General features: G+C 45.4%; 3 protein-coding genes across 3 annotated transcripts in view; 2 read left to right on the top strand and 1 right to left on the bottom strand.

The window, feature by feature from the left end:
* T265_11520 (hypothetical protein) overlaps positions 1 to 25,592 on the bottom strand; it is a gene marked incomplete at both ends in the record, with an annotated part of 79,199 nt that overhangs the window by 39,777 nt on the left and 13,830 nt on the right. Inside the window, 6 exons of the mRNA XM_009178198.1 lie at positions 387 to 908; positions 2,075 to 2,574; positions 18,027 to 18,222; positions 18,591 to 18,752; positions 19,807 to 20,070; positions 23,340 to 23,455. Of these exons, the coding sequence (XP_009176462.1) occupies positions 387 to 908; positions 2,075 to 2,574; positions 18,027 to 18,222; positions 18,591 to 18,752; positions 19,807 to 20,070; positions 23,340 to 23,455 (1,760 nt within the window). The remainder of the gene's footprint in view (positions 1 to 386; positions 909 to 2,074; positions 2,575 to 18,026; positions 18,223 to 18,590; positions 18,753 to 19,806; positions 20,071 to 23,339; positions 23,456 to 25,592) is intronic.
* Positions 1,670 to 2,011, top strand: T265_11522 (hypothetical protein; the record flags this gene model as incomplete). The annotated part of the gene is made up of 1 exon (XM_009178200.1): positions 1,670 to 2,011. The coding sequence occupies one exon, from the start codon at positions 1,670 to 1,672 to the stop codon at positions 2,009 to 2,011; it is 342 nt and encodes a 113-aa protein (XP_009176464.1).
* On the top strand, positions 8,123 to 17,387 carry T265_11521 (hypothetical protein; the record flags this gene model as incomplete). Its single annotated transcript, XM_009178199.1, has 2 exons — positions 8,123 to 8,411; positions 17,158 to 17,387. The coding sequence occupies 2 exons, from the start codon at positions 8,123 to 8,125 to the stop codon at positions 17,385 to 17,387; spliced, it is 519 nt and encodes a 172-aa protein (XP_009176463.1).

Genomic DNA, 25,592 nt, shown 5'->3' with positions numbered 1-25,592 from the left:
TCTATCAGCCCTCGTGCTCCCTAAAGTTAACATGACAACTATGCACCAGAAAAGCACGACCGATGAACAACTATCTGTTTTCAGCCGGTTGTCGTGTTTCCTCTTTGCAGAGACAGCATTGACAACAACAAAAACATACATGGGAAATCATCCTGTGAAAAATCCTAGGAAAGTGGACGTTTATTTTGATCGATCGGGTCTCAAACGGGGACACTAGGTCAGAACTAGGTGAATGTGTACACATATAGGTTAGACAGAAACCAATAAAAGGTACAGCGCAGTCAGTGATTTACTTGTTTACGTCCGCTCGTGGTGAGTTAAAGGTCAGGAAGCGCAACTGTCAAAGACACACCGTTCCAAAACAACAACAAAATGTCTGAACTGACCCTGAAATCGTAAGAAGATTGATTACGGCCACCAGTAATCCATAGGGTAGAAGAATGCCGGTAGCCATGGTCAAGACATGGATCAAGTTGCCAGGCCACTGCGAAGCTTCGGCCTGAGTGGAGGCACTATCGTCCTCTTTTGTTCCAACCGTGGATTCATGCGAGCTGCAGCAACAGGAACTTCGCCATCCACGCTTCTTCGACTCCATCTCGGAGAAGTGTGTATAAAGTATGGCATCTTTGCAATGGCCAGTACAGGTGACCCCACAACACGGTGTCAACTTGGTTGTCATGGTGAGCCAGTGTGGGGCCCGGACACCGGAGGGAGATGTGCACAACCAGGGCAATTGTTGAACTAACGGTTTCCAAGACGTTTCTGCTTCGGGCAAACTTGTCGCGATTTCGCTAGCAACTTGGCCGTTATTCGCTGCCAATGTGGTCGTCGTGGCCTGACTGACACCCATAGAGTTTTCCGGACCTAGTTCACAAGCGCCATCTGTCGAATCTGGTCCATCAACTGAGCTTTAACAGACAGAGCAGAAGAAGGGTAAGGAAGAAGAAGACCAGATTAGGATGAATGAACATATAAAAAAATTGATCTTGAAAGCTGTTCGTACAAAGCTTGTTCGTACATAGACTGTGAGCCACGTCGAACGATGGATTCTACGCCACATCTTCGTTCACCAACAATGGGGTGATGTAATGAAACACGGAAATATCGACAGCAACATAATGGATGCAAGAACCCCATTAGATAAATCACGGGGTTATGAATGGTGGTAGCACTAACTGTTGTGATATCCCTATCTGTTGGTTAGATGCAAAAATATGGCGGCAAGACGGAATTTTCGGGTAGTGGCCTTGGTGCTTCTACATCAACTCGTAACCGAAATTTTCCAGAGCTTTTTCAGTTCAATGAAAGTTAGAGAAAAAAGAGTCCTGGGGGGATTCCGGTCTACTGACGTGTAAAGAACATCATGAGCGGACTAGCACCCATCGCGTGTGAATCACTCCATTCGAGGAAAATTGGACATGTTTACATAGGTTTACCACCTAAACCAAGTAGTTTTTCGGAGATCGATGGTCGGATATTTTTAGTAATGTTCCGAACCGATAACTATTCAAACCTACTGCATCTGATATTCGGTAAGCCTGACGTGATAAGAGCAGCTGCAATGCTGAGATCAATGTAAACTGAGATAGATATGGTTCGTAATCAAGTCACTCAGTCGTGAAAGTGGACCCGCTTTATTCGCATTCAGGCTACGGTACCAGCAAAACACATGGTCGATGACCGAACTTGGAGCAGTCCTCAAAACCCAAATCTGTTGCCCACCCGTGAAGGACAAATAACAGTTGACCAATGTAAAGAAATGTCACTGCGTTGCTCGCAACCTCGAGACAAAGATGCTCTTAGCAATCAGTGCTTCCCTTCGGAAAAGAGCTTTCGAAGAATACGATGGAGCAGCGTCGATGTTCAACAATGGTGCTGCTCTCAGGATCGTAAAACCGACACCTACAATCTTTGGTCATCAATGGCCGGATGCTCACAAAACACCACATATTTTGATCAAGAAATGCGAGTTTGCCATCAGATGATTCGTGCAGCCAATCAGATGAGCTAACCTGGTTCTAGGTAAACAGAGTACATGGTGGTTGAAACGAATGTCAAACAGACGACCTACCACTTCCCCCGAAGACGTCCAGCCCGACTTTGACACGGCACCAGTTTGTCGGAACAGTCAAGGGTGTCGGCCCCACGTTCGAATGATTGCGCCAAGGTGACAGCAGCCATGGCAAGTAATTCTGAAGTCGACGGATCTCGGGCAGATGCTGCATCTTCACTTGGCCGCGTGGCACGAGTCACCGGTCTCGACGACGTCGTCTCATCAAACTCACTGTTCGACAAAGCACGAAGGAGACCGAGCTGAGCTTCCTTGGATTCTTCGGCTTCTTCTCTAGCAGTCATTGCAGAACCGGTGGCAGAGAAAAAGGAATCAAAAGGAATCTCCACAGAACCGGTTGAGTGAACCGGGGAACTTTCACTTGTCGGACGACGACATACAATGCTTGCAGCGGTTGTCAAACGATTCAGTAGACCTAAGTTTTCCAAGGATATTTCGCCAAGCTTCGGCCATTCCGGGTTTGTGACCTTGGTGACTGGCGTTGTACTGTCTGTGTCGTTTGTCTGTAGTGCAAAATAAACAGTGTAGTACATATCTATATATACATCAAAGCAAAACCCTGCACAAGATCCCCTTAAAACTAAAAAAGAACTAAGAAGTGAGAGAGGTGATGGAAAATCGCAGAGAACGAAAAGCTGCACCTAATATTAGCTTTATAACAGAAGAACCCTGTGATCGTCTAGCTGTACCAGCCAACCCTTGGAGAAACTAACAACTAATTGGCCTGCCTCAACGTGTTCTTCTAAATAGCAGTCAATCCAGTCCTAGTGCCGCGGTCATCGAAGAGTAAAACTCTAAACAGAGCACGGAATTTACTGTTCCCATCGGGTTTAAACAGATGGTGGAAACCTCCAGAAGAACACGAATCCAGGAAGAATTAAGAGGAGGAAGAATACGCCATGAAAAAGGAGCATCTCAAACATTTTCCGTGCAACCGGTGACAAAGCCCTATTTGCACTGCGCTTGTTCTAATTGGAGGCCAGATCAACGATTGGTCCATTCACTCAAAAAGAGAGAAACCTGTGGGTAGACCGATTAAACTAATGATCAGTGGGGCCAACAAACAGAGATGTACGACCGTAACTGACGTTCCGACAAACCAAGCATCCTGAGTTTGGTCAACGCTAAGTAGTGCTGAGAATGTGGATAAACCGTGTGAGTCATGCGAAGCTGCGCAACGACAGACTGAAAATTCGAGGAAACAAACAGTGGGCGTTTCTATAGAGAGGCGGGACGTTCATAGTTGCGGCATGAAAACTTGGATTTTGGAAAGAGCTTAGAGTAGCAGTACTATAGGAATTCTTACCTTGAAAAGTATGGTGTGCGGATATAGGCCTACCAAAAACCATGAGCGAATACAGGAACTCTCAACTGTTTGAGCCCAATAAATAAACTGAAATAACTAAACATGGGATGACTAGCTCGATTGATGTTAGGCGGAACGCCACTGTCCTACGCGTTATAGTACCCAAAGCATGGTGTGTACTGTAAATCTGAATTACACAGCGCAACTTATGCTGCGTCGGTTGAATATTGTACTACCAAGTAATGATATGTACAACATCGGTCACGTTTGGCATTGACATTCGAGACAGGCAACTACTCTTGGTTAATGGATATTTGAGAGACGGTCTCTCCCACACCTGTTTCTGATTTTCTCAAGGGTTTTGCTTTAACACAAGCAGCGATGTGGCTTCCAACTTAGATTCGGTAGAGACCGATTTTAGAAGGACATTGTCCGATCACTTCAGAGAACGATGCCTGTGACGAGACCGATTGCGTAGTTGAGGGCTTAAACAAAGGGGAATACTTTAGTCTTCGGAAGAAATTAAGGATAAAAACAATATGAAACTGGTACTCGACAGGGAGGTGTGACGTGGCGAGTGACTGTATTGGTTTGCTTTCAGGCACTCACCAACATAAGGCTTACGGTAACGCTTCTACAAATAATAAACTCAAAACCTTTGAAATACACCGTGAGTAACCCTTAATTATAGAATAATTTTGGATAACAAAGCGTTGAAGTGTCTCCAAAAGTTACCTCCTGCCCCTTATCGGAGTGCGAAATGCATAGGTTCGTTAAGAAGAGATACACATCACTATGGAGGGGAGGGGGGAAATCATTTAGTAGGAGTACAGAGACCTTATCTTCCATCTGTATCTCTCGTTTGAGTACACTAACACCACGATTAGACTTGATCGTAACTCCCGAACACAGCTGGTCTTCGTGACATGCCTTATCAGGGGGTTGTCGCACAAGCCGAGATGGCACAGCTGCTACCCGGGCTCCATGTTCGCAATGATACGGCTACAATTTTTAAGAGTAGGAGACCAATGCAAAACTGTGGGGGCCGAGTTGAAAGTTTTCATCGAAAGCGACTACATGCTCAGCTGTCACATGAAAGGTTCACATGTTCTGTCGTATTCGAAATCCATGTTATTAATGGAATTATCTTGGACCAGAAAGGGAACAAAGGTTTCACCGTTGAGTATTGTGTGGACATTTTGAAGTCCTATCAAGAGAGGCGACTTCTCCTGAGTACAGTAAAGTGATTTTTATCAGCCCCAATGTAGTTCATGATTCCCTCAAATAAATACTGCCCTTGGAGAAGTGAAATAAATTATGTCCACGAAAAGGGGACATTATGAAGAAACAGACTTTCTGTCCTCTCCTCGAGGAGCGAAGGGGATTTCCGTTGATAATGGCTGGCGAGGAACACTAGAATGCACCATTTGAAGTAAACAGCATCTCATCTTGGCAGAGTTGATGGGCCCACTTCCCGAAAAGTACCGATTCTGATCAGACATTCATCATCATCATTGTCTGCTGTAATAACCGCGTACTCGTCGTACAGTGGTTGTAGCTGCCGCAGTTTCGTTCACCGATGATTTGTGGGGAGGGGTAGGTAGCTGCGCATTGCAGGCGCGAGCTGATAAATAGGTGCATAAATCCAGCACTGTCAGTTGGCTGTCAAGTGGGATGGGCGATTGGAAAAGGAGCTATGCATTGAAGGCAATAGCTTGGATCCACGAGCGCCATTGAGGGCACGACTGGGCTATGTCTGACAATGTCTCCAGCCATTGATATGGCCCGTCTCGGGGTCCCCATCCAGGACGACGACAGTGACCAGCGCAGCTGAGTTTGCTAGTAGTGGCTTTCATAGTTCGCTGCCAAGTCATTGTTTGACCGCCTCTGGCCCTCTTCAACCCTTCACGTGGTTGTGCGAAAACAGCCCTTCGAATACATGTCAGCGACACTGATTTTCCAATCACGAGGTGAGAGCTAGTGTGCTTTTTTTTACTGAGATGGTCGATGCCAGCTACGTTTTGTACTTCTACATTAAGCTGGTACACGTAAAAACGTGCTGCGTGTCATATGAAATCAAGCAATCATTCAGATAGCCGTAAAGGAATCAACCGCCTAGCCACTTCACTAGGGTTTCGGCGTATTTGTTTTTAAAAAGGTTTGTGTGCAGACAAGCGACTGCCGTTCGAATAATCATCCAAACAACCGTGTGATGTTAGGACAGGCTGAACGGGCTCAGTTGATAGAATGATCACGAATCCGAGCAGAGTGTTGTAGGGAATGGTGTCCAGATCCCAAAGTGGGTAGCGTTTGTCATGGGTTTACACCCAAGCGAATACACACACACACACACAAAACCCCGGTTGTTGATTCCGAAATGAATGGGATTTGATTTGACATTTCTCGAATGTAAACAAATGGAAAACGTCACGGTTTCGTCACCGGAGAACATTCGCGAAATCTGTCATTCACACGACGGTGTTACGATTCAAGTGTGACAATGGATAGATAGCCGAGGTGTAAGCATCTCGGATGCTTGTGGCAGGCTAGCCCCAGACCCCTCTTTCTGCCTCGTTCTTTTTTCTTCAAATAAACTGACATGATGGTATCGAAGCCTCTGTGTCCCCATCTGGGATTAGGATGACGAACTAGGACGACCGGATTCACAAGTGAAGTGTCTAAACATTAAAAAGAGTGCGATTGCGACAGCTAGCAATCGGACAAATCTCGGGTACTGTGTAGCAGGTCAGGAGATAAAGTGAACCAAGTTGGACATAGAAGAGCAAGGGTAAACAGATTAATGAGTAATGTATGGTCTCTGTATGCACAAGATCCACGCAAAAAACCAGTCTTTTGGTTAATGCGCTGTGTCGTTGTTACACCCGGATTGTAGTTCACATGGACACGTAGCAGCGAAATGGGAAAGATAAACGTGATAATTTTGGTAACGGGGTTGTGCTTTGGGAGCACTGCTGCCAAACTAGTGTTGTTATGTAACAAGCATAAAGAGCAGTTCTTCGGTTTTTAAAAGGGGTGAAGTTTTAGGAGAGTTGAAGACATCAAATGGGACAATTGTATGGTTCCATATAGTGCATAGCGTAAGCCAGTGAATTTTTTTAAAATAAAACATTCTCCCAAAGTTTCGTTTAAGCCACTTAGCCATCGGTACGCACAAGAAGAGTTAGGGGTTGAATCAATACACAAGTCTCATTGGCTTATGCTTTTTCCGGTTTCCAAGAGAGTGTGGAAAGTATGTTCGAATTTCTTAGTGAATTCATCGCATAAGCTAAAAGGATAAATCATTTATTTGTAATGTACTACTCATAAGATTGCTGAAAATGCGTCGACAACAACCTTATAAGTAGTACATTACAGAGATATACATGTGTCGCGGTATCTCGAATATCGTAGCGACTGAAACATGAGGCGGCCTGGTGCAGCACATTCAGTTGCCTGAGAACATCACAAACGAGATATTCAGCTGGGTTGCGAGTGAGATTCTCGAAAAACCAAATTAGTTTGCAAATGAGTGTGTATTCGAGAAATCATTTCAACTCAAATTCGTGGTAATGGCCGCGTGGCGTTGAAGTAAATGGAAAAAAATCGTTGAAAAACTCCTTAACTGTTCTTGGGGTATGATGTCTCGATTCAACTTTTTTTCCACACAGTGCAGAGTACTTGATGCTTGAGTTTCTATCAATTCCAGTTTTGAGTACTGGAAATTTCATGTCGATCAGTTCCGGGTTCTGCACGTCGCGCGAAGCAGCTTCATCACTGTTCCTCGGGGCTCCTGAGGGGAATCGAGAACAATTAAATCGTTCGGCTACAACCGAACCCTCTCGGCGCCTAACTTCTGACCACTAGAAGTGAGCACGAGGGCTGAGCTAGTGCAGACACGAGCAGTAGAGACGCTGAAGTGGGTTTCGAACAATAGACATTCGCGGCAATAATTTCGCACCCCAACCATTGAGCCATCTCGTTCTCGAGTCACAGGGAACACAATGGATAATCAACTGGTTTTGTCCGCATCTATTTCGAGAATATTCACTCACTCACCGGCTTCACAAGCAGTCACGTCTCACTATTGTCGTAGTCGACATCAGGTTCGATGAATGCATTAGTCTAATCCAAAATCATTAGCACTCGGACTAGCTACCTGGAAACGCAAATACGCCTCATGGGTCAGAAGGTCGAGGCGTGCACCGACGTATTATGAGCAATTGAAGAAGAAAGAATGCTCTGGACAACCTCAATGACGAGTGGATGCGCCTGAGTGAAGGAAATCCGAACGTGGCGATCGGTCAAGTTTCCGTCAGAAACATTTTTCTAGCGCATATCAGGTTGAAAAAAAACTGAATATCCTTTTTCTCATCGTCTGTGGACTATGGGAAAGAACTGTTCTTCTTTGCAGAGCGTGTTGTACTGGGGTCGACGAAAGTTCCCAATAAGAGGTATAACGTCACGACAGATAACTTTCCTGGCAAACTAGCTCGACTAGCAGCTCGGACTCTTCGACAGACCGAAACTATAACGATGGGAACGATAGGCAAAGACAAAGAGAAAAATTCCCGAAAAAAAACGAATAGCAAAAGCTCAAAGGCTGCAAGGGCAGCTTCTTGCGAAATGCCACACCACAAAACCAAGAAGTTAGTGTGCAACCAAATACTGGGTGGACATTCGATGGCTCGACGAAATATCTAACTTGGTGGTTAGAAATTGCTGCTTTGGCATCCCAGGACCAGACAATGACGACTAGTGGTTCGGTCAAGTTGGTCGAAAAATCCAAAAATGAGCTCTGCAAAACTGCGCTGGCTTCTTCATCGTGCCTGGGGTGGCAACATCGTCTTGAGGAGCGACTGAGAACCTGGACCGGCACCGTCAAGTTGGATTTGAAGGGGTTCGATTTCAACCTACCACAAGATAACCGTTGCTGGAGTGGAAGAGGGATCCAAATGTGTGAGCACCTAGCCTGTTTGGGCACCTTGCTGAGTTCCGGAACTATTCGACCTGGTCAATTTGACCAAACAGAAATAGGTGATATAATATTCCATCGCGACGACTGCTTTTCAGGACTGACCATATTTTGTTCCAACAATTCTGTAGTACAGCTTAGGCAACTTCCTAGCCGAAAGTCTGCAGCGATCCTGTAGTGCCAGTGAGTAAATTATAAATTACGCATCAAGAGGCTTATGGAAAAGACCCCAGGGAAAAAGTCTCTGGAATTCGCAACCAGGGATGGATTGAGCGGCAGTCTCAGCAACTGATAGATAATCATTCGAGTATGCTAGGCCATGGAGATCAGCTGAGTAAGTGGAATGAAGGTAGGGTTGCATATGAGATAACCTAACACAGGGAGCCAGTCGATTCATCTCTCACCATCACTCCTAAACTTGTCAGTATTAGGGGAACGGTAGCCGAATCTACTAATATTCGGAGCCGCAAGTACGGTCGACTTGATTAGTTTCAAGCGAGACAGGGGGATATTCCGATAACCTAAGTGTCAGTTGTACTTCGAGGTTCTTTACATATCCGACAAAACACTGGCCGTATCGCCAAAGATCGATGGGAAGTAACTAATCACCGTCTGAAAAGGGTGATAAGCGAAACGACAAAAAAATTGTCTAGATCCAATATGTGGCCAATTTGCGGCATGTCCCTCTGGCTTGTCTGTATATATCGTGCTAACATGAAGATTATGAATCGTCGTCTAAGGAGGAAAATTTCGATCTGAAAAGATGGCAGTAAAGACAACGTCACTCGACAATGGGCAGGGCAGCGGATCGAATCGAATAGAAAAACTGCGAGATTCTGCTGAAACATGTTCAAACAGCCAGCCAGCCTGCACGAAAACAAACAGGTAGCCTTTTTGGTTATGACCGACACTTTGTAGTATGGGAATAATTGGCCATGTTTTCAGACCAATTCACACAAAGCGACTGCTGGGTGAGCTTCCATGAGGTGGCGGCAAACCGCAATGTCCAGCACCTGATCCATATTATTCTAGACACACATGTGTATTCACGCATTGGGGGTTGAAACGTATGCATGAGTCATGAAAACAAACCTGTCGCCTTTTTGTTACCAACGCATAGCGGCCTAGCAGCCCGATGGTGAGATATCTTGCAAACTGTGAAAAAAACAACAATTTCAAACACAGTGTCGGTTGAGGCAAATGAGTGGGCGATGTAGGGGAAAACAGTCTAGACGCGGCGCTGTTTTTTCATGAAGGCAAACAAACTAGAGGGAATAAATTGGCGAACACAGCAACACAACGCTCACCAGTCGCAGGAGTTTGCAGGACTTGTAGTGAATTCAGTGAAAAGTAGTCTGTTGTGCCAAGGCTCACAATGCCAATGAGTGGGCGATGGAGGGAAAAACAGTCTAGACGCGGCGCTGTTTTTTGATGAAGGCAAACAAACTAGAGGGAATAAATTGGCGAACACAGCAACACAACGCTCACCAGTCGCAGGAGTTTGCAGGACTTGTAGTGAATTCAGTGAAAAGTAGTCTGTTGTGCCAAGGCTCACAATCATTTGCATAGTAACGGACTGTCTTGTTCTACAGTAGAGGCTGTTGCACATCTGCTTCGCTCTTCCAATACAAAACCTAATGCTGTACGCCTGACGTTCACTGACTACATTATTGTTTGAGGGAATGGTTTTCTCAACTTGTTACGGACGCAGACGATGAACAGAATCTGTTCAAATTAATCAAATACTGCCGTGAAGGAAACTACTCACAAGGTTGCTGAAAACCTTTCGACAGCCTAGGACCGGTTTCGCCCTCCTTGGGACTTATCGGTTAGGCGAAGTCCCCGAGTTTCCATCAACCTTATGTTCTACTTGAATCCAAACTGTACCGTTTTTCGAGAAATATACTCATTTGCAAATCAATTTGGTTTTCACCAAACAAGCACTATAGGATGGTCTAGATTCGAGCAAATCTAGAGAACACAACTCAGTAGTGGCATTATCCGTTTTGCTTCGTGGGGACGGGGGCTTTGTCAAGAGGAAAAATAACATGTACGGCAGCGAAATACTGTCACTTGCATGCCAATTTGGTTTTAACGGGAGACACAAATGAATCCCATTTGGAGAACATCACAAAGGAGAGAGTAACCTGGGATTTAGTTTGGCATCCCGTGAAAACCGAATTGGTAGGCAACAGAGTGTAGTTTGCTGATTTCGTGCGATTTGGGTTCAAGTAGAACAAAGGTTGACGGAAACTCGGGGACTGCGCCTAACTGATCAGCCCCAAGAAGGGCGAAACCGGTCGTGGGCTGTCGAAGGGTTTTCAGGGTTTCCTTCATAAAAATATACTCCGATATCTCGAATATGGTACCAACTGAAATATGAGACGGCCTGTGTGCAGCACATTCAGTTGTAGAACATTATAAACGAGAGATTCAGTTGAGCCTCTCGTGAAAACCAAATTGATTTGCAAATGAGTGTATTTCTCGATAATTAAATACTGCTTTACGAGTAGCTTTACACTTCGCGAGCGTGGCTAACCGCTTTTCAACCAATGCCGAATAACAGCGATGTATCTAAGGTGCTATTTTTCCCTCATACTTTCTGCACATATGGGACATCTCTGATCTTCTCACCCGGCGCAAACACGCTGATCGTATAGTGATGGGGTGCATATACGGTGGACCCGGGACACATCTGCAGTTATAAAGTGCACTGACTGAAGTTTCTAGTTGGTCAGGTGAACTCCCCGTGACCCCAGATGTGGAGACGTTGCCTCATTGTCGGTGAACCATCAACCTACACTGTCTTACTAAGTTAGTTATCCATACGTCCAAGCTGTCTATCATCGAGTTCAACATCCAACATCTTGTGCTAGAGGAACTGTAGAGGTCTTCAGTTTTCCCGCATTCAAGGACATGTATCCTTTCCCACTAGGTTCATTGTTCCCCTAAATCTATTCCTCGTTAAAAAAAGATCAGTGCCTCACCATCAGGTTATCAAGACACATCTCAAGGTGTAGTTAGGAATCACTTTGATGTACTCGTTTTTCACCCAAGCCACGTCTACTTAACGCACACATTCCCGACATAAACCAGTACCTGCCAGTACTTCCAGTCGCCTCAGATTTATGACCCATAATTAGGTAACCCCACTGAACGTCTCGCCTAATTGTCTCATGTATTCGTTAATGGATATCTCAGATGTTGGTAAACAAATATCGTACAGCTGTAGCACCCTTGTGATGCCTAGCTGCCATGCCACCAGAAGAACTAGGGCTGGGATACTGCCAGGTTGCCCAAGCCTAGACAGGGGAAGTCGAGAGGAAGAGGTCGGGTTCGAACCACGGACCTTCCGGTCAGTACTACCACCGCTCTAACCACTTGGTCCATCTCGCCCTATCATTTGCGTGAGAACTGTTGTAAACCTGAATGTTGAAAATTCACTCAAGATCACGCAAACCCTTACTTAGTCCTATTTCATTTCACTCGAGAACAGGTGAACCGGGAAAATGTGTCAGGTCTGCTAAGATAGCCGGCAAGAAAAATGGATAAGAATAGGAAACTAGACGCCGACCGTATCAGATTTGATGCAACAAAGATTCTCAGAAGTGACTGAATGTTAGTTCCTGAAGAATGAAGACTAATGACTGAAAGTGGGATGTCAAATACTTGACAAGCAGAGTCCACACCGAACTAATGTCGCGCAGAAACAATCTCTTTTCGCGTAGGCAACAAGAAATGTGTGCAACCGACGTACGTTTCTAGTTGGCAGCTCGTCCCCTCTAAACCAGCACAAAAGCTTTTTTACTGTGAGGGAATTAGCACTGTATTACGAAAGCCACTTCGCAACCTGGAGAGCTCAAAATCTCCCCTGAGGATGGATGAACAATGTTATACTTCACTATCGAAAGGTGCATTCTTCCTGAATAGTTTCAATCAGTTTAGTACTTCCTTTCCCACCAAAAAAGCCTTAAACTGGTGTGTTTAGACCATTTTTACATTCTTCCGGAAATAGCTTATGAAATCGTGACTGTAGGTTAGCCTAATGAATGTAAGAGGAGTTCAGTTTGATGAGATAAAATGGATTCGGTCTTAAAACCGCAAAGCGAACTCCAGAGTCAGAAAGCATGATGAGGGCACCGGGGGACGAGATACAAATCTGTCGACTGTGTAGTGAAAGCACCCTGGCTACTCATGTCTATAAGAATGCACCACAAGTAGGTGTATATGCAGAAGAGCACGCAAGTGACTTTGTTCGTTTGGGTATTTTCTGACTAGAAGCTCACAAACTACCGCAATGAGTCAAGGTGCTTGCTACGCAAAATTCGGTTGCTTGATAAAGGAAGTGCGACGAAAAAGGACTCTAGTCGGGTAGGGATCTGACTCAAGTGTAAGCAAGTTGTATGGAAAATCAACCAAAATTTTGGAAGACACAAAGTGGATTGTAAGCACACCCAACAATCGGAGTGTTTAGCCTGAACCAATCAGTCAGCAGTTAGCCTTCATACGGCACCACTGAGGGTGGAGTTTAATCATTTGTCAAGTTAGATGATGGTGACAACATACTGGATGAATCAGAGAAGGCCGCGATTGCCTGTCCGAGTTTCTAGGCTACTGTACAGGGTTTGTGCGGGAGTGACCAGTCAGCTACCAACCGTTGTCTGAGACACGATTGTGTCCCGAAGGTGCAAGTTGTTTTGTTTCCAGTCGTTGGTAGTTTCGCTGTCACATAGTGTTGCTTGACTAGGACTGGTCTTAATCTGACAAAAACGGGACAAACCTTGTGAGTGCTGAGTCGCGACAGCCACCATTTAGACTGACGAACAACTAACCAGGTGTTACCTGACAGTATTCAAAGTTATGGACAAGGGGGGTTTGAGTTAAAAGATGGAAAGCAAAAAAAGACGGTCAGATGGATGAAAAGAAGGAAATTTCAACGGTGGTAGGTGGTGAATCAGCAGTGACAACCATAAGGGTTCAAGCTGCTTAAAGAAACGACCGGTCCAGGTCTTCGACTTGATTCTCAAGAGAACATACAGAACAGGAATAATAATCACGTCAAGGGTACCGGGAGTATTAGGTGATTCAAAAGTGCATTGTACAGGGAATAGGATGTCCAGCTCAAATAGGACGGCGTCGTGAACTACCACATTCGCAACCATGCTAAAATATCTTGCGGGGCAGTGGTCACTTCAGTCATGTGATGGTTCACTAGCCACTTAGCTACAGAATTACGAAGTGCGGTGAATGAAGCAAAGAGTCAGCACTGTGAGGGGTGTGCATCAAGCTAAAACTCCAGGATCCTGGTATAGTACTCGGTGGCAAAAGTAAACAGGTAGACTCGCAGTAGCCGTCCTTCCGGTCCATAAAAACACACACCAGTAAGCCCCCTAAGGAGTTGAAGGATCTACCACTCGCTGTTTGAGGCTTATCGAGGCGTAAAAAATCGCTCGGCTGTAACGCCCTTCCGGTGCCTAGCTGCCATGCTACCCGAAGGAAGCACGAGGGCTGGGATACTGTCAGGTTGCTCAAGCCTGGACAGGGAAGTCGAGAGGCAGAGGTCGGGTTCAAACCACGGACCTTCCGGTTAGTAAATTCGCGCTCTAACCACTTGAGCCAACTCGCCCCGAGGCATACTCTTCACTGGGAAGCTCATGTAGACACACGGGCTCATCAAAGACACGTCATCAAGCACAGCAGCATAATCTGCTGACCTGATTATTGTCTTACTATGCAAGCATGCGCCTCGGTTTGCTAACTAATTTTCGTTTACAAAACAGCACTATTCGGCGAGATAGCAGCTAATCCACACAACAGTAAACAAGGCATCGAATCGAGACAAATTCAGGGTTTCATAGATAAATCCTATCATCGGGAGTCCCCATGGAAATGCAAAGCCAACTAGCGAGGAAGATCACTGAGTCCGATGCGAAGTTGGGCGGTCGAGTTCGTCCTCCGTTTGATATGCAGTGGTGAGAGATCGATTGTACAGATAGTCATGACACAATCATCTAGAGTCTAAAAGCCAATCTCCACAAGTCAGTTCCACAGCCGAATGCCCCATGCACTTCTACCGTTCTCCTTAAACTACTTCGACCATTTTCCTCCAGGAATGCTTGCAGAGAGCGTGTTACGTGAAACTTGAAACAAAATGTTCAGCGAAATCGCGGTCCAATCTGACAGTGGTATCAGCTCAACAAAACAGGGGCTACCCGGGGAGCTGAATAGTCAGACGGAACTTTGAATGACAGCATATCGTTACCTAGCAACTTGAATGTTTTCAGACAAGACAAACCAATGAAAAAGGATGCTTCACCAAAAAATCGGCCTACGAGACCGAAGCAACCCTCGTTGATTCACGGCTGGTCCACTAGTCAAACGGATGCCTCTACAAACAACATAATCATCCCGTCCATCCATAATCACCACACGCTGAATCAGATCGACCACACCAATCCAGAAATTCCAGCCAGTCAACCAGCCACCCGACCAATCAACCAAATCAACCTGCTTATGGTATGAACGACTGCGTCGGGTGACTCATGCAAAATACGCCCAGATGCATGTACACAGTGATGAATGGAAATTACCTCAACAGATGCGCTTCACCCAGCAAAAATAGCAACAACAGCAGACAAAGAAGGAGGGGATGACGAAAGGCAGTAGCAGGTGGCGATTAGATTAGGTTAATAAAGGGCGATAGCGTGCACGCGCATGTGCGTGGTTGAGAAAAAAAAACGAAATCCGTACGTGCTGAAAACTGGTTCACGCATGCAGGTGTACGCAAGATGACCTTGATTACACCACAGGGTGCTCGTAAGGCGGAATGGAGAGATCCCACGGGGATCGATGCAAAATTAATCCACTTCACCTGACATGTAATTATTTTCAGGTAAACGCAGTACACTTGTGTTCCCTCTCAGTGAAGCTTTGTATGGCTAGGACCGCTGATGACGAAATCTAGAGAAACAGCGGCATTTGACAGCAATCGTTCAGAGCGAAGTGGACGTCACTGGATAAGTGCAATCTAGAATAGAGGCCGTTTTACAGATGAGTAGACCTCTGTGGTGGACAGGTTGCCTCTATCCAGCAATACTGCTTCTAAGGAAGGGTTAGTGATCCAACCCAGTATCGGACCGCACCGCTGATGACGAAATCTAGAGAAACAGCGGCATTTGACAGCAATCGTTCAGAGCGAAGTGGACGTCACTGGATAAGTGTAGAATAGAGGCCGTTTTACAGATGAGTAAACCTCTGTGGTGGACAGGTTGCCTCCATCGAGCAATACCGCTTCTAAAGAAGGGTTAGTGATCCAACCCAGTATCATTCAGCGGTGAAAGGTTAGAAACTGAGGAATAGAATGACAACCAAGGCTACCAACTTATCTATGATGGTGTCGTCCCTTACGAAGTGCTTATTGCGGGAGAGAGAGAGTATTCGCTGTGGGTTGAGCGACAAAAGATTACTGGGAATGTTGCATCCAGAAAGGGTGTTACGGCTGAAGAACCTGAGCTGTTGAATAAAGAAGGATGAAAGGGATCAAAATCCCTTCAGTAAAGTGACGCACCATGAACAGCGTTATTTATACAGTTCTATGTGATTGGGAGACTGACATCGATGGATTCGCCGACAGGGAGAAAACCGCTTTCATAGCTTGAAGGGGTAGTAGAAGAGATGTCGGACTGTTGGCTGAATGGATTAGAGAAACGAAATGCTGACCAACGACACCATTTCGGTACCGTGCAACACGAAACCCGAGTTTATGAAGCCTAGACAGAATTAATTTGAAAGCCCAAAGTAGGTTCAAACCAAGCTATTGTCGCCACGAGTTACCTAGGGTTCGATGGGCGAAGTAACTCGAATATCGGTCGCGCGGAAATGCCACCGGTTCAGTGACAAGTTAGCGGAGTAAAGTTTTAATAAGTCGGGTGGAGGGTGAGATAGGCGTTGAAGAAAACCAGTGGTTCAGCCTGTGAAATCTATCCAGAAGCTGTATTACTTGCCCCAAGGCTAGAGAAAGCTTGATTCTTCTAAATGTCTTGAGAGTAGAAACTGAAAACGAGCTAATAAGGGTAGTTTTGACCTGTTTATAAAACTGAATAGTTACGAGTGGGTGAGGTGTTGATGGAACACAAAGATAAACTTCATTGCGAACAGTTGCTGGGCTAGTTTGTGGCCACGCACGCATACAGCACACGAGGATGCACTGGAGGGCGTGAGACCCCGGAAGCTGTATTACTTGCCCCAAGGCTAGAGAAAGCTTGATTCTTCTAAATGTCTTGAGAGTAGAAACTGAAAACGAGCTAATAAGGGTAGTTTTGACCTGTTTATAAAACTGAATAGTTACGAGTGGGTGAGGTGTTGATGGAACACAAAGATAAACTTCATTGCGAACAGTTGCTGGGCTAGTATGTGGCCACGCACGTATACAGCACAAGAGGATGCACTGGAGAGCGGTGAGACCCCGATTAAACAGTGATTGCACGTGTCACTAGTTATGGACTGAGTGTTAGTTCGACCCGACAGAAACGACTTATGGTCTTACAGACAACGGAAGACAACTGACAAGCAGTCAGGCCAAGTTAACGTCTCTATACTTGTGTGCGTTATGCATCCAGACAAAAAGAAAACGATGAGACCAGTATCACAGAATGAGTGGAAGGCGAGAAGAAAAAGTCGGACTGGAAGTAAAATTTAAAATGAAAAACAGAGATACAAAATGTAGAGAAAACTTGTTCATCCACCCATAAAACAAAACGGTTCTAGGTCAACCGCTGTTGTCGATTACCAACTTTTTGGTTAGTTTAGATGCGATCGGACAATTCAGTCTTAATGAGGCACTGGAATCAAGAAAGGCCCACACAAGCAACTTCTTCTCAAAGATAATTATGCAAAACGTGGCCGCTACGCGTTTTGGACAGCCGAAAAACGAAGGTATCGCGAAGAACAACATGGCCTATGATTGCTCGACTCGAGCAGCTGATTCACCAACGCCGATCCTGACCGTTTCGACAGGTTCTACATCGTTCGTACGCTGATATAATTAGAGAGGTCTTTGCTCCAGAGCTATGCCCAGATTGGCATTGTCATCGAGGTCAAAAGAGAAACCCGGATCAACACTGGCAAACCTGACGTTGAAAATTTGTCTATCGCCGAAGGAATCCACGGGTACCTGAACAGCTGCGATTCGAGACATTCAAGAGGTCAAACCACCCTCGTGCAGTAGAAAGCCAAATTACGTTCAGATGAGTAGTCGTAATAGTCGTTCCGCTGTAACACTCAGGGAGGGCCTAGCTGGAAGCCGCCGATGGAAGCACGGGGGGCTGACATACTGTCAGGTGCTCGAGCCTAGACAGGTGAAATCGAAGTGCTGGGGTTAGGTTCGGTAGTAGGTCGGTACTTTCGCGCCTTAACCACAGAACTATCTTGATCCCGGGTCAGGTGAGTAGATGACGAGTCTACGTGTTTCGCTCCAGGCTGGCATCAATAAGAGACCTTCCTGAAGCCGATTTATCCCATCTCGGGAGATGTCCGCTGAGATTTTCTATAAGTGGTGATGTCCTAGCGTAAGATAGAACGATAAATACAAAACAGAGCAATCTGACGCAGACAACAATGAAAGGAGACTGCTACAATAGAAGGTCGGTTTCAATATGAGGTCCAGGTTAATAACCTACCTTACAACCCGTTGGTTTGTTGGTCACTTGACGAGGTTGCACAAAGTAGGTCTCCATCGTCTTCACTGTTGCGGAAGAGGGCTCTGAGCTTGGATTGACGCTTACTAATGGGTGTGGGAGACCTATGATAGGTCCAGCTTCTCCCCGAAAACCTTCCGGAAGTTGGTTAAAAGTCGACCTTGAGGTCAGAACGCGACTGCAAAGGGGTAAAGATACGATGGTGTTGGGAAGGGACATAACGGCGCCACGAAAATATGAAGTGTATTCACCTTAGTTTCGGAGGTCCATGCCAACACTTCGGCATATCGGCGTTCACTTTCTCAACAAACGATCGGACTAACCTTTGAAGCTCGTCCGAATTCTCTACCTCCTATGCGTCATGTCCAGTGAGAAGCATTTACAAGAATGTAACTCGCTCAATAATGACGCCATGTCGGAATATACAGCAGTCTGGCAACCAGTAGTCAGTAAGTTCTAGAGAGAAACCACGGGCATCCCGATTCCTAAGCTATTATTCGGCCGAAATCAAGCTAGCGCATAGGTAACTGTGCAAAGTGGACTTACCCAGGCCTGATGGCGGATTGTCTGAGACAGCTGGTGTACAGAACATCGTCCCCGGTTAGCTCGAAACCGAGTCGGGTTCGACCAATTACTGCAGCGTAAGCTGTGCCAGTGTGAACAGCCACTCGCAGTTCCAGTTGTACATTCGCCATCTCTGCCAGTTCACTGTGGAGCAGAAAGAGAGGCATTGAGGACATGTGGTTTTCTGTGTATATCAGGTGACATTAGTAGACTAGTGATGTCTGTAAAAGCGGATTGCTACATATCAAGTGGACCCGGATAAGGTGATTTCGCATACACTTGTCTTCGTCTGAAGAGACCGCCCAGATGGGCCGACACAGGAAGAATTTAACGGATAGCAGAAGCCCCTAGACACCAAACGATAACAATCACCTCCTGTATAGACTGCCGACTGCAGCTTTTTGATTCGCAGCAAAAAAAGAGAATCACAGTCATTTAATATATTAATAGCACAGACGCGATTCTTCAAAATCCACGCATCCATCTATTTTATAACCCGCGAACTTGCAGTCTTTACCAACCTTAGCCCTACTTTCAATCATTAATATGCTTTTTTCTTGGCCCATTGATTCATGTCATGTGAACTCACTTGAATTCCGACTCTCAAAAACATTCGGTTATCTTTAGCTCACACAGACATTCGTCTGCCTGCTTACTCCTGCTTAATTTATAAAGGGCTATAATTCGCTCCGCAAGACAATGCTGTTATCACTGTTGGGACTGTGCCCCTTCTGAAATTTTCACTTTTGCATGGAAATAAAGACAAACCTTCCTTGGTGGATATTGGCAAGTTCTTTTCTTACACATTGGCGTAACTTTTGGAGGCATAATTCGGTGAATACCCACTTTACAAACAGTCTTTTACTACGGGTTGGCCGTTCTTCTGTAACTCACATTGGGAAACGGAAAGGGATAAAAATTGATTTTCCAGAACTGATAAGTGCCTTTATTATAACTTATAACATATAATATACCATAATATAATATAGTAAAATATAATAAAGTATATAACTACCCATAATAAAACCTGTTGATAAAGCTAAAGGCTTTGATTACATGCATTGGTAACTGTTGAAGGCTAAAAGACGGTTCATTGTGTCTGCTTTACGTAGAAACTGATTAGACAACATAAGACGCTTCATCAGATTTGTTGCCAAAATTGTCGTTGTTTGCGAGTGCGAAAGAACGGAAAACTTACTCGACGAGCTGAAGCATGTTCAATCCAAAGTCTACACAGGACCGTGCGTGATCCACCCGGGTTTCCGGATACCCAGCGATGCACATATATTCTGCTGAATTTAGCCGCACCCTATAGCAGCCCTCACGCCTCGATATGCGGTCGAAACAGCCGAATAAATCGTTCAAAAGTGAAACAAACTGTTGGCTGGCGACCGAAGCCGTGGGGGAACTGGCGACGACCGAGGCGAGCGAAGACAGACCGACAAGTTCCGCGCTCAAAAAACTGAAATATTAAGGTAAACGAAGCAGAATATGATCTGGTCATCTGTAGCGGGATGAGAGGAAAGCATAAAACTAACTTTATGCTCTAAAAGCGGCCGCCCTTCCGACAACTCTTCATTGTGGTAGTTATGAGGTGTTGCTCCCGCTAAACAAACACGTCTTCATTTTCAGATTCCCAAATCGAACAGTAAACATGTTATACTGGGAGAAATTTTTCAATATTTGGAACAACTGATTGCTAGATTGTCTGTGGCGAGCACAGTCGACCGTCAAACGTAATGAAAGCTTTGCCTCGCTGTACACGGTCCAAAAAGTCAAATTAAAATGTAGAGTTCTTTTCCAGCGAATTCTACGAGGTCCCACCGAAGTAGCCTGGGGAAAGGATGAAGGGGAGTTACCAGCAAAATCTCCAGTGAGCAAAGGATTTGGAAAGCCCAACATGTTAGCCGTATTCCTTGAGGCACGACAGTGATTCATGAGTGAGAGGTAGCCTACCACAAATCGATTGTAGACAGCGTGATGATAGTTCACCGGAAACATAGACACCCGGTAGGTGAACTCTAGCAAATGCCGTACCATGCTAGAGAATAATATCGATTGAAAAATTCAATGGTTGAAAATGAATGGGGCTACTTAAAGGTGACGAGATCCGGAGGAGCAGTGTATTACGGAATGCGGTACTCGGGCAAGATGGGGAACTCGGTAGCTGGTAAAAGTAATGGGTTAGCAAGATACAAAGGAAAGGCATATTTTCCGCAATATGAAAGTCTTCGAAGGTCCGAAACTGACAGGGAAGAATAAATTTCTCAATGGGAAGACGATCGTTCCCGAGACAAATTTCTTTGTTGGGTGTATCAGAAAATTTCAGACAGTATGGCGTGAATACCGAAACACTGGTGCTTATACACTGTCAGAAAGTTCCACATTTGAGTTACAACGTCTAGGTTTCAACGAATCCATTCGGAAAGCATAAATCACCGTGAGAAAAATTCATCGAAATGTTAATGAGACAAGTACAGACATTGTTGTTATTTGTTGTGGTTCATTGGAAAAGAACAAAGAACAATGGAAACGAAGGATGATGCGCAGTTGACATGAAACAAGCCTGACAAAAAGAAACAGCGAAAAAGGTAGTGGAGGGTGTGAAGTACCGATGAGAGTGAAGATAGGGTGGGTGGACACAACCAATACTGGCCACAAACACAGCAGGGACAGCTGCTGAAGTATGATGGAAGGCCGTGAACAAAGCCGTCCCGGAAGTGTGACTCAGGGTCAAGAAAACATGGTAGATTAACACTTCAGCGAAAAAGCCTAGAGTTGTTTTGGTTCTCCCAAAAATCGATGCATACACGGGAAAGCAGTCCAGCGTGGCCGCGCCCTACAATAGACTAGTGTACGTGGAAGAGACTGGGCTGAGAATTTTGCAAGCACACCCTTTGTGGTTGGGTTTATTGAAGTGTGTCGCTTTGGGTGAGTCAAGTTGTTGCGTATAGGTTTCAATTATCTGATTCAATTGATGTTAACCTGGTGTGATCAACCACCAATTAAGCCGTACACATGTTTCTACTTACCGAAGAGAAACGAACATTTGTCCAAAACAGACTAGAAGAATGAAGAAATCAAATCCAGCTTCCTCTCTCGGTGGAAAATACGTGTTTACCCAACAAGGTAAGTGAAGATTGTAATGGAATGGTCTACGGAATGCCTGTTGTTAAAAGCTGAGCTGATTGTGACATCTATGAGGAAGTGGAATTACTGGAAAGGGCGGATCCGGATGTTATGAGCCCGAGAGCAGAAAGCACGACCGCGCCAAGTCGAAAGACGGCAAACAAGTCTATTTCACTGACATCCATTTCCTATTACCGTAGTTGTATTGAATACGGGACAAGCAAACCAGCCCAGAGCCATCAGGATGGCTCAGGATATTATTCGGGAGAACTGAGAATGTGAAAACTCATATTTACTTCATATTACAGACCCCTTCAGGAGAATGATCTGTTCTCAAAAAACTGCCGTGAGACGTTTAGACAAGGTGGTAAAGCCGATCTATTACTAGAGTACGTTGTCGTTGTTGCCTCCGTCCATGAGGGTGATGAGATTTTGTTAGAGTCTGATACCATTTGAATCCCTAAATAACTGCGCTTCTGTTCAAAGTGACGCCAATAACCGGTTGTTGATGAATGTAACCGCCTACAAGTCGGTATGTCATCATCCCTTATGTAGAAACCAAAGCATCCGTTAGACTTGTCAATCGGTCTCTCAAATGCACAAAGCGTATGGACTGACATCACAGACTCGGAAGTCTTCGCAGATTGTCTGGGAAACAGAAATACAGGTGAGTGAACGGGACACCAAACTGCACCAGGCAGAAAAACAGTGGACGCAAATTAGAAACACAGATCGGCTCTGCAGTTTCCACACACCTTGTCTGGTTGAATGTACACGCACATCGGGGCAGCGCGATTCCTCTTTGCTTCTTCAAACGAACTAACATTGGAAACAGGTGGCACAACTGTTCCATTAGTAGGCGGCAGATCGACGATGTGATATCTTTCGTCATCACTCGATTAAACTAACCATGCCAGAGTGTTTGAAACCCGCCACCGAACTAGTTTCAAGGTTGTACATGGATACCACGGCCTACTTGTTGTGAAAGTTGGCTCGTTCCAGACATAACAATTGTTCACCTACCGTACCATGTGGGTGTGGATGTACCCCAGTTTGATAAGGTAGTCACCGGCCATCCGACCAAGTGATAATCATTACCTCACACACAATGAGGTGTGCGCAGACTCTAGTAGACGACGCATTTGCAAATGTACATTTCACAGGTTTAGTCTGTGTGACTGGTCGAATGAATCAATCTTATTGTTTTGTGCACCAAGGTAGCTGGCTAGCTGTTCATGGTCACTGTGTGTATACGGGACAATCAGTAACGTACAAACAAGAAATGAATGTTTTGTCTACCGCTGTAACCAAGGTTTGGAGAAGCAAAAAGAACAGAGTACAACTGCACCTACCCGATGGGCTTCAAAAAGAGCGAAACCGGTTGTGTGCTGTCGAGGAAGTTTCAGCAATCCTGAGTAGTGTTATGTCATTACGTCCAGTAGTTTCAACGCAAGTAGACTCAAGGACCCACGGCGAAACACGCTCTTATCGATTCATCTAAACAGTGCTTATTGTTTGTCCATAAACTACAATCCTTTTTGAAGGGTCTTTTGGTAATTTTGCGGGTCAGTGAACAGGAGGGAAGGGAGAAACAAAACTCACCTAACATTGCGAAGATAAATTACCAAAGGGGAACTCCATCCCAAATAGCCGGCGACAAAATCACGACCAAGCTCATCTGCCAATGGAACTGGCACAAGACTTCTCGTTAGCTGCCCCTGCGTAGATGGGAGAAGAGGTAACAAATCGTTTAGCGATAAAGAGTAACTGCCTATACATACGTACTATGAGAACTCAGCCGGTCTGGTTACTTTCTGTGATGGCGATCGCTTTTACCTAGCATAATGTACTTCAAGTCAATTTTTCCTTTTTCAAGCAAATCTGTTGACGCGAAACCCACGTTTCTAGAGGGCTACTGATAAAGTAAGGGCTTGCATTCGGTCGACCCGGATTTAAAGTCCCATGCCCCCTGGAATCGGTTGTCTGCCATCCTATTCATGTGTTGTACGATTGTTAATCCGTCGAAGATAAAAGTGAAGCGTACTCATGGTAACGCCACACAAAACCGAGGACAAATTACGTGCAGTCAATGCAAAACACTCTCAAAATTCCGTTTCACAGAGTGTTTTGGCTAAAGCACTAACACACTAAGCTGTTTATTTCCAATCAGTAAGGCTTTCATCTCCGTTAGGAAGTTTTAATAAAAAAGAGAGGGAAGGTCTTCAATGTCTTAACCCGTCTTAACACGTCCTTCGAGATTCAGGCTCATATCGCTTTGATGCCACAGGTGTCTCGAATTGGCAAACGCGACCCGAGTCTTGCAGATGCTTGCATTGACTTCATCTGGAAGGTTTAGTGACTGCATATCCAGGAGCATGAAAAAGACGAGATAATTTTGGTCAGTTCATACAAAAACACCAGCAATATTTGACCGCCCATAGTATCGGCATTAGCACTGCATGGGGATTGTGCAGTCATAACCGATGCCGTCATTGAGAGCAACGTCAGTGCTGAATACCGTGGCTCGCTTCTGTAAAATCATGGGACGTTATTAATACATAACTCTACAGTGAAGAGAACGAAATGAGGATCAGCACATGGGAAGTGCAACGCTAACTGACCATCTAACAACGCAGTAACACCCCAAAAAGAGGGAAAAGGCGACAAGTATCTCGCGGTGGACGAATAGGATTCCTTCGCTCAAATGCGTGTTGTCAGTCCACCTGTGGGTATATTTAAGTTAAGAAGCATATCTGTTGTGATAAAATAAGATTGTTTGGACTGTTCGTGTGTCTACGATAAGACATCCAATTGTTTTACTACAAGGAGATAAGATTAACGTCCGCCTCCTTGTGCACCCCAGACGATTATACTAACATTCCAACAAGCCTCAACCTTCCTGCATCGGTCAGTTGACCAAAAACCCACGGATTTCATTTCCATGGCGATTGGCGAAACACTAACTATTACTCCAGGTCCCAAATAACGCACTCAGACAACCAAACTCAACAAAGACGTTCATTAGGACCTGTTCGGTATCGGGCCTTCCATATCACGAAAATGAACGCTGAGCAACAGTAGAACATGGGTGAAATCTGCGAAAATAAAGACTACGCAACTGCGTCCCCCATACCCAAAAAAAATCAGTCGCTGTCGGTCTGAAGCGAAAACAGACATGAAGTTCACACTTCGCCACCGTGTTACGGCAGCCCATTGGACTGATCAAGAGGAGCTGTCTACCTCCGCGTAAGCTAATCCAACGGACCGAGAAAAGCAAGCTTCTTTTGGGAGGGAAACAGACAAAAGTGGCCTCCCAAGAAGTGACAAATGCATGAGGAACCGGTCGCTCTACGTCTTGAAACCAAGCTGACGCAGTGCTGGCCTCCCCCAGTAAGGGCAAAAAAGTCGTCTACAGCTTCGCTGCCAACAAGCGACGGATACCTGCGAGAACCACTGGAGACTGTGGAAAACTTTACATACCTCGGTAGTTGTATTAGCTCTGACGGAAGTGTGTCTGATGAAGTCAGTGCAAGAATCTCAAAGGCTCGAATCACGTTTGCTAATTTGCGTCACTTGTGGCGTCAAAAAGGCATCTCACTGGATCTTAAGGGTCGTGTGTACCAGGCTACAGTAAGGGCTGTGTTGTTCTATGGGTGCGAGACATGGCCTCTTCGGGTAGATGATGTGAGGCGTCTTCAGGTTTTCGACCACCGATGCCTCAGAAGCGTGGCTGGTTTCGGATGGCGTCAGCGTATTAGCAACGAGGCGATTAGAAAACGGGCATTTGGTTGTGCTGCAGGCACCTCAATCCGGGAAAACATCCAGCATCATCGACTGCGATGGCTCGGTCATGTG

This window comes from Opisthorchis viverrini, assembly GCF_000715545.1.
Source record: "Opisthorchis viverrini unplaced genomic scaffold opera_v5_515, whole genome shotgun sequence".
Taxonomy (NCBI): Eukaryota; Metazoa; Platyhelminthes; class Trematoda; order Opisthorchiida; family Opisthorchiidae; genus Opisthorchis; species Opisthorchis viverrini.
This window is presented reverse-complemented; position numbering and strand designations above follow the sequence as displayed.